The following is a 9,070-nucleotide window of genomic DNA, read 5'->3' as shown; positions in this document are numbered from 1 at the left end:
GTCCCCAGAATCAGCACAACCTCAGCGAATTTTATACATCACTCGATAAAGACTTCTATACACTAAAATGGTGTTTATAAGCCCATAAAAACATTTGTCATTACCTCCATGTTTAGCCTTCTGAACTTCACACGCAGCCAATTTAATTTCTTAAAGTTTCTGTTTTAATTGCAAGACTGTGTGTGATGTGATTCTAATTTAGTTTCGCCACACAATAATATTTATGAAGCTTTATCTATACAATCTATGTCACACCTGCGATTATTATTGAAATTACATTAACATGAAGGTGTCTATGAAGATTCTCAGTCATCCAGGTCATAGTTATCCAACGAGGGTTAAAATGAAGGGCAACTGGACTTGGTTGAAGATACTGGAAGACGTTTCGTCCCTCATCCAAAGGACTTCTTCAGTTCTGACTGACTGGCAGGGAAACTCAGCTATTTAACCTCAGTGGGGTCGTTGCCCGGGTCATCGATACCGCTGGTTCGTTAGTGTTCCTTGTTGCTAGGTAGGTAACGTAACCTATTGGCCTCAGGTGAAGATACCAACGATGGTCGTTCAGTCTTGGCCACAGGTAGTCTTAACGACTGTAACGATTGTCGTCACAGCAACAAGGAACACTAACGAACCAGCGGTATTGATGACCCGGGCCAACGACCCCACTGAGGTTAAATAGCTGAGTTTCCCTGCCAGTCAGTCAGAACTGAAGAAGTCCTTTGGATGAGGGACGAAACGTCTTCCAGTATCTTCAACCAAGTCCAGTTGCCCTTCATTTTAACCCTCGTTGGATAACATGAAGGTGACACTTTAATGGGTATAGTTGTGTAATTTGATCCTTAATAGACCAAAAGGAAGCCCAAACCTTCTTATTCTGTTCAGTCTGTCCTTGTAGTAAGAGTCTTTATTTAGCAAACTAAGAAAACTATTTGTGGATTTAATTTTTAGCCATTTAAGTGAATTTTTCTATTTAATGGTATGTAGATAGATTAGATAGACAGGTAGATCACAGCAACTCAAACCTCTTTTAAGGAATATTTGAGGTCACTGCACCGAGATCATGTGACAACAGATTTACACCGTCTTGGCTAAGAGAAATGTTTACAGCAGATGGGTTTCAGGTAAACATGGAGCCAAACCTCGTTATGTCCGATTGCATAACTCCATCCAGGAGCAGAGTGAGCCAAGTCCCAGTTAATAATTTAGTAACTGAATATGGCTGAAAATGAGGAACATTTTTTCAAGTTATGCAAATCTCTGACAAACATAACCCACAATTACTAAACCCAAACTTAAAACAGAGCAATAGACACATATATATATATAATATTTACTCATTTTATGATATGAGATGGAAATGCATGTTTTTTTTTATTTTGTAATTAATATAAGTAATAGTATTTTCTAAAAGAATGAAAGTTTTACAATCATTTCTGCCCACCACCACAACACACTGACCAATGGGTTTAAGGGTTAAATGCCTTGTGTTCAGGAGGCAGAGACGACGTTCAAGGTTCAATTTATTCAACTATTAAACTTGTAATATACAAACCTGCCGTCCTAATCAACCAACACTGATTACCAACACATAGGAGAGAAATACCCACAACATCAAATCATATTTGATGAGACAAACTACTAAAAAAAGTCCACGTCTAAACAAAATAAAGCAGACTATTTTAAATCCCAGTTCTCTACAGAAAGTTGTGGTTGCTGTTATATTCCCTTTGGGATGTAATGCTGCTCACTGATCTGTGAGTAGAACTAAAAACCTTCAGCGCACTTCACTGACCTTTAATCCCACATATTACAGAGTGATACGCTTGGTTTATAAGTAAACACAAAACCAGTCCAGGGCCACAGCGTGTGTGTTTGTGTGTCTGCGCATTTACTGTAAGACTGCAGGCTGATCATTGCTTCCTTGTTCTCTGTTGTATTTGGTTTCACATGTCCTTGTGTATTGTCGCTAGCTTTACTTCTTGTTTTATTTTCAGTTTCACAGTGTGTGTGTGTGTATTGCCCTCAGTTCTGTTCAGTCCTCGTGGTGTCATCTTCATATGTTGAGTGTTCTGCCTCATGGATATTCCCTGTGTTTGGATTACTTTAACCTGTTATTGGATTTAACCCGTGCTGGACGGCCTTTGTTGGATTTTCCCTTTTGTTTGGACTCTCGCCGTGATCTAAGAAGTAAGCTTGTTTTGTTAGTAATCCTGTTTTGTTTTCTTAATAAACCGTTTTGAACTGCATCCACCCAGCCACTGTCTTAATTTTGGGCCCACACTCCTGTTTTCCTGCCGTAACACTCAGCTATTACTGTAATAAATACCATTCAGGTCCCACAGATTAGTATAAATATTCTATAGCTGAAATAAGACAAAACAGAAATACCATCAGATTTTGATAGCTAATACATACTGCACAGTTCTTTTAAAAATGACAGACACTAAAATCATCAAACAGTTAATAATGATCAGAAACATGGATTTAATATATGAACTAATATATATTACTTTTTTACAGTAAAGAGAACACAATGCAACACAGAAAACCAACACGTATAAATGCTCACTGCAGCTTGGCAACACGCGTAGACTCGACAAAGAAATATAAGTTGGCCTTAAGGATGTGGATGGACTTTCCAGGGTTTGAGCACTGTGTGAATCAAGCAACCACTGACTTATTTAAAGTTTCAAGTTAAATAGCATTACTGACTTATGTCATGTAAGTGAATAATAATAATCTTTATTTATAGAGCACTTTTCAAAATCATTAACAAAGTGCTTTTCACAAGAGCAAAGACAATAAAACACATCAACCAAAAAAGATACACGGTAAAAGCAGGAAGAAACTTAAGAAATTAAAATACAGTTAAAAGAAAAATAAATTTAAATCAGCTAAAATCAGGACAGGCTCTTCTGTAAAAGTATATTTCAAAAAGGTTCACTGCAGGGTTCAGTTACGTGGGAGCTCAGGGTCTCAGCTATGACTGACAGGATGGCTGCACTTCTCCACCATCAGCCTCTGTCTGCGCAGTTTTGACCCAACATGTTGAGTCTGCGACCCGCAAACTTGAACAACATGTTGTTTTGTACTGTTTTTGTTTGTGCTCATTTGTTTAGTATTACTGGCTTTATGATGCATCCTCCAATTAATACAGTGCTACATATGATAATATGCTTGCTACTGTGTGCTGGTGGCCAGCAGTAAATAATAAATAAAATAATAACACTTTAATATTATACCTACCATGAAAGGCGGATTTGCGGTCTCTCCTTGAGCAATAGTCTTTGATGGCATTTTTCAGGCTAGGACAAGTAGTGGACTGCTGTGTGTATTTGTGTGTGTGAGAGAGAGAGAAATGTTGAATCATGTAATAAGCAATGACTTCTCTCTCTCAAGTGAGAAGGCTGTTGCAGTAATCCAGGCTTTATGAGACAAAGACGTGGAAAATGGTCTCATTGTCCTTAAAAGTTAACATCGATTTTATATTTGATATATTTAAGATGGTAAAAACAACAAAGCAACTTTTGGTCAAGAAGAAGAGGAAATGATGATCCACAGTTCTTGACATTTCTAACATTCTTGGAAACAGAAAATCAAAGTATCAGTTACAGAAAGTTGAAATGTATGGAAGTTTTATTTAGCTAAACATGTGTGTGTATAGTCCTCAGAATCAGTTTTACAAGAATTGTTCCTGACACTGTCAGTCAGAGTCAGCTGTTCATCAGAGTGATGGCTTGTGGGAAGGACACACAACCTCTGGCACTTTTGTTGCCAGCAGTTTAGACATTAACGGCTGTGTGATGTGTTCTTTTGAGGGGAGTAAGTTTACACAGTTAAACAAGCTGCACACTCACTACTTTACATTGTAGCAAAGCGTCATTTGTTCAGTGTTGTCACATGAAAAGATATAATTAAATATTTACACAAATGTGAGGGGTGAACTCACTTTTGTGAGATACTGTATATGCTGTACAGGACATATTTGCTGTATAAGACATTTGAAGTGACTCTGGACTCTGCAAACTCCTTTTCTGTAACTGGAAAGTTATTTGTTGATCTGTTAGCTGAGAGAAGACATAGTTAAAAGTGTGTGACTTTTCAAAAATATAGTGTTTTAATCAGTTTAGTAATAAATGTTACAGATGATCACAGATTTCTTCCCATTTAATATCACGTGTCAATGTAGCATGAGACTTATCAGTGAATATAAATACAAAGTTGTTGTTTCAGAAGTGTTTTTTGTTTGTTTTCTATTTTCAGAGTCTCACTCACAACCAGATGGTAAGTCAAAGTTTCTATGCTCACTTTTTTGATTTCCTGTCCGTCTGTTCGGGACATTCTAAACATGTTTTTGGGACGTAAACATTTTGTTTATAGTTTCATTATTGTTAGTATTTGCTATTAACTCCGCAATACCACACATAATACAGCAAATAAAAGCAATGAAACATCTATACTAATCATGAATGGTAAATAAACCACAGCACAATCCCGGGATCATAATCTTCAACCAAGAGTTCAGGTTTATAATCCTGAAGGAGTGAACAGGGCAAACAAGGAGGGGAGAGTATTGCTCACTCTGTGTCTTTATTGTCTCTCTCCTCAGTGTGTGGTCGGCCTGCGCTTAACACCAGGATTGTTGGAGGACAGGTGGCCTCTGCAGGCAGCTGGCCCTGGCAGGCCAGTCTGCAAGACTCTACAGGGTTCCACTTCTGTGGAGGATCCCTCATTAACAATGAATGGGTGCTGACTGCTGCTCACTGCTTCTACAGGTAAGCAGTGAGGGTCGGGCTGCAACATACCATGCAGTGTTGTAAACAGCCTGGCTTGGGGTGGACCAAACCAAGGGGTCGCAGGAAAAATCTGAGAGGTCTCGAGATGATTAAGAGTTAAAACATCAGATATTGAAACACAATGAATTCATCCATCCATCGGCAACCGCCTATCCTGCATGCAGGGTCGCGGGACATAATGAATTAGTATTTTTAATTACATTTGTCTTTGTTCCCTCTCCCTTTGGGATAAAACAGTTTACAATTGGAGGTCTCCATGTCAACAGATGCAAAGAAAACTGGAAAATTATTCATGCACATGAACGACTAAGTTGAGGGAATGATTTGTAATATAATGAGGATACAAATTACTCACTTGTGGGAATGATTTCTCCACATCTGTCAGGCTCCATACAAACTACACTAGATCTGGTCTTAAAATGGACTTAGTGTCTGCTGAAGTGCTCCTGATTACAGTTCTGCTTTTCACGTCTTTGCACTGTTTTGTTTCTCTTCTGATTACAGCACAGGCATAGACCCAAACACTGTGACTGTGGTTCTGGGTCTCCAGACTCTACAGGGATCAAACCCCAATCAAGTGACTCAGACAATCTCACAGACCATCATTAATCCCGACTATAACCCCAATAATCATGACGACGACATCTGCCTCCTGAAGCTCTCCTCACCGGTGACTTTCACCACCTACATCCTGCCCGTCTGCCTGGCAGCCCCAGGCAGCACCTTCTACAAGGGCACTGCAGCCTGGGTCACTGGCTGGGGCGACATTGCAAGTGATGGTGGGTCAGAAAGCACCTGGAGTACATTTATTTTCAGTGTGATTACACTGGCAACAACTGTGTTTTCCCAGATATGTCGATTCCAAAATGTAGTTGTTCCTTTATCCCACCTTTAACTCTGTTAGGGCTACTTTTGTCATAATCTGTCTACGCAATAAGCAGTTTGTTCTGATGATGCCACTAGAGGAAAAGTCATTAAAGATTCTTTAAACAAAGAAAAGTTTTATTTACATCAACAAGTTTTCACCAAATCACATTGTGTGCCATTTAGTTCTAGCAGATGTATCGAATGCGTATTCTTCATCATAAAACGGTTGCAAAGCAGATTTCTAAACATTTTAAACTATTTATTTTTTACATCCATCTTTGTTTGAAGGCATTCTTCTTCTTTGTTGCCTTTGTTGGTGCTTCGACCGATGCCAATATTTAGAGAGCAGTGAAGCTGATATCATGATGTTTTGCTTGTTTTTTCAATGATCTGATGAATTAAAGAAATTTACTGGGTTATGACTAAGGAAATTTAGGCAAACCTAAACAGAGTTATATAGTACAGGGCTTGAAAACTATCTTTGAGATCTACCTGTGCGACACCACTTGTGTTGTTTACTAAACTGAATTTGTGTCTCTTTAGTGTCCCTTCCTTCCCCAGGAAACCTGATGGAGGTGCAGGTGCCGGTTGTGGGGAACAGAGAGTGTAACTGTGACTATGAAGTGGGCTCAATCACAAACAACATGATCTGCGCCGGGTTAAGTGCTGGAGGGAAGGACTCCTGTCAGGTGATCATTTTTACACCTGTGTTTGTGTCAGATTTGACCTTCTGCAAGGATTCCTTCTGCTAAATGTTTTACTCTTTAAAGGGGGATTCAGGAGGTCCGATGGTGAGCAAGCAGGGCGGTCGCTGGATCCAGGAGGGAATTGTCAGTTTTGGTAACGGCTGTGCCCTGCCTAATTTCCCAGGAATTTACACCCGAGTGTCCCAGTATCAGTCCTGGATCAACAGCCAGATCACCAGCAACCAGCCAGGCTTCATCACCTTCACGTCCACTGGGACTGACGGTGACCTCAGTGTCACCTGTCCTGGCCTGCCACCACCTCCAACCACCTTGATGCCAACAACTCTCACTTCAACAACTCTCGCTTCAACAACTCTCACTTCAACAACTCTCACTTCAACAACTCTCGCTCCAACAACCACAGCCCTGTGTAAGTGCCTGCCATGCCATCACTTTTTAAACATTGATATTTAACCCTATTTCTCTTTGGAAAGCTTTAAAATTTGATATTTTTCTTCTACACAGTATAACAGTTTCATATATATTCTGTATCCTGTTTTGTTTGATATATTTGGACACTTTGGGATCTCCACTAAAATTTATCATGAAGTTCTGTGAGTTTCAACAAAGTTTGATTAAAACAACATGATTATGGACTGAGATTAAAAGGCTTTTTAAAGAAAAAGTTTTGATTATCTACCTTTTGCTCTTCTCTCCAGCTGTGGTCTGTGGCCAAGCCCCACTGAATTCAGGTGTTCTGGGAGGAAGCTCTGTGGCGACAGCTGGTGTTTGGCCATCGATGGCGAGCCTACGGAACAATGGAAGTCATGTGTGTGGTGGGACTCTGGTGGCTTTGGACTTTGTGTTGAGTGACGCCAACTGCTTCTCAAGGTGAGAAACCTGGAGTGATGTCCTGGATGGCATAAAGTGTTTTTTTAGTGTTTTTAAACACTCGATAGGAACAAGCCTAAGAGTGCACAGCTAGCAGCTCCAAGACACTGTACTATGAGCTAACCACTAACATCAAGATGCTACCAGACTTGACACAATGATAATGGTAATGTGGCGCCTACAACTGTTTTGTCATGTTCTTAAATTGTTTTGTGTATTGGTCAGTATAATGGATTTCAGTAGTATTTTTAAGGGTGCAATTGCTCAATTGTGCCATAAGGGGGAGGGTCCACTTATGCAAATGCTAGTAGGGCTGCGTGATGCTTCTGCTGCTCAAACAGAGACCAGACTGCTGAGCAGTCACAAGTAACATCTCCTGTCTCTGAATTAGTTTGTTACAGTTTGCTGCTATACATTTCTAAACTTTAAAAGCCGTCATTATGTTTTTCTGACAACGTTTTATGTGTAAAACCGAGGTTTATTCAGTTGAGAGACTTTGAATTGAAGTGTAGCTAGCTCCCGTGTAAAAAGTTCAGCCAACATGGCGGCCTTCCTTATGTTTATGCCCGTTGCTCCTGGACGCGTGCACCTTTCTCTGTCTTTGTTAAAGCTTAAGCTTATAAAGTACGGTTATTTCAAGTTTTGTGAAATCTAATCTAGTCGTTTGTTCAAGTCATGTCACCGTGATGAAACTGATGTAGTTGTAATGTGTCGTAAAGGTTCAAGAGATATAATGTAGGCCTCTGTATTGTTTTTATATTTTGTTTTATCTCCCACAGTTCACCCATAGCGTCTGAATGGACTGTCGTTTTGGGTCGTTTGAATCAGAATGGATCCAACCCCTTTGAGGTGGAATTAAATGTGACAAATATCACTCTGAGCAACTTCACTGGGTCTAATGTAGCAGTGCTGCGTCTGGCAACCAGACCCTCCCTGTCCAACCACATCCAGCCCATCTGCCTGGACAACGGACAAACCTTCGCTGTTGGCTCGATGTGCTGGGCTGCTGGCTGGAGCGCCGGGCAAGGAGGGGGTGAGTCCATAACACAGTTTGACACAATAATGCTAACTCTCTGCATCATTGATTAAACATTGAGGCCTTTGCACATTGGTTTTGGCACTAACAAATTAGTAAAAGTATGTATGTCAGTTTAGTTTACGTCCCTATTATCTGGATCTGATTCAGATGTTTGACTTTGAATTTTCTCATTTTCTTATTTTAGTTTATCAAGTTCTGCACGAGTTCCAGACCACGGTGGTAAACTGTGGAAACACGTCAACGAGTGGCAGCATTTGTACGAGCTTTTTTACTTTGGGGCAGGTGAGTAATGAGAGCAGGAGATTTTACTTTGAGGTGTCTTTCTATTTTATGGAGGTGTTTGTGGATCCTTGAACATTAGAAACTTGAGTTTATTCTTGACCTTGATAACTGTTGAAACATACCAACAAGCGCCCAAGCCAGAGAGAAGGAACAGAACCACCTGAAGGGGGCACTTACAGCCTGTGGATACCCTAAATGGACCTTTGTGAAAACAGCCACAAGATCCAAGAAGAACAAAACTACAGGGGAGGAGGAAAAGAAGGTCAAACGCAACAACATTGTGATTCCATACGTGTCTGGAGTATCAGAGAAACTCAGGAGGATTTTCAACAAACATAACATCCCTGTGTTTTTTAAACCCAAGAACACACTAAGACAGATGCTGGTCCACCCCAAAGACCGCACACCCAAACACAAGAAAAGCAATCTAGTGTATGCGGTCCAATGCAGTGAGGAATGCACAGACCTGTATATTGGGGAGACTAAACAACCACTACACAAACGCATGG

General features: G+C 40.3%; 1 protein-coding gene across 1 annotated transcript in view; it reads left to right on the top strand.

Moving 5' to 3' along the window:
- Positions 1-4,244: 4,244 nt before the first annotated feature.
- The window catches only part of LOC123967420 (transmembrane protease serine 9-like), a gene marked incomplete at its 5' end in the record, with an annotated part of 30,939 nt that continues 26,113 nt past the window's right edge, over positions 4,245-9,070 (top strand). The window contains 8 exon segments of the mRNA XM_046043517.1: positions 4,245-4,284; positions 4,610-4,775; positions 5,301-5,575; positions 6,207-6,352; positions 6,434-6,713; positions 7,060-7,240; positions 8,020-8,273; positions 8,464-8,561. Coding sequence (XP_045899473.1) covers positions 4,245-4,284; positions 4,610-4,775; positions 5,301-5,575; positions 6,207-6,352; positions 6,434-6,713; positions 7,060-7,240; positions 8,020-8,273; positions 8,464-8,561 — 1,440 coding nt within the window.

This window comes from Micropterus dolomieu, linkage group LG02 (genome assembly GCF_021292245.1).
Source record: "Micropterus dolomieu isolate WLL.071019.BEF.003 ecotype Adirondacks linkage group LG02, ASM2129224v1, whole genome shotgun sequence".
Taxonomy (NCBI): Eukaryota; Metazoa; Chordata; class Actinopteri; order Centrarchiformes; family Centrarchidae; genus Micropterus; species Micropterus dolomieu.
The sequence above is the reverse complement of the archived record's forward strand: the minus strand, read 5'-3'. Positions and strand labels throughout refer to the sequence as shown.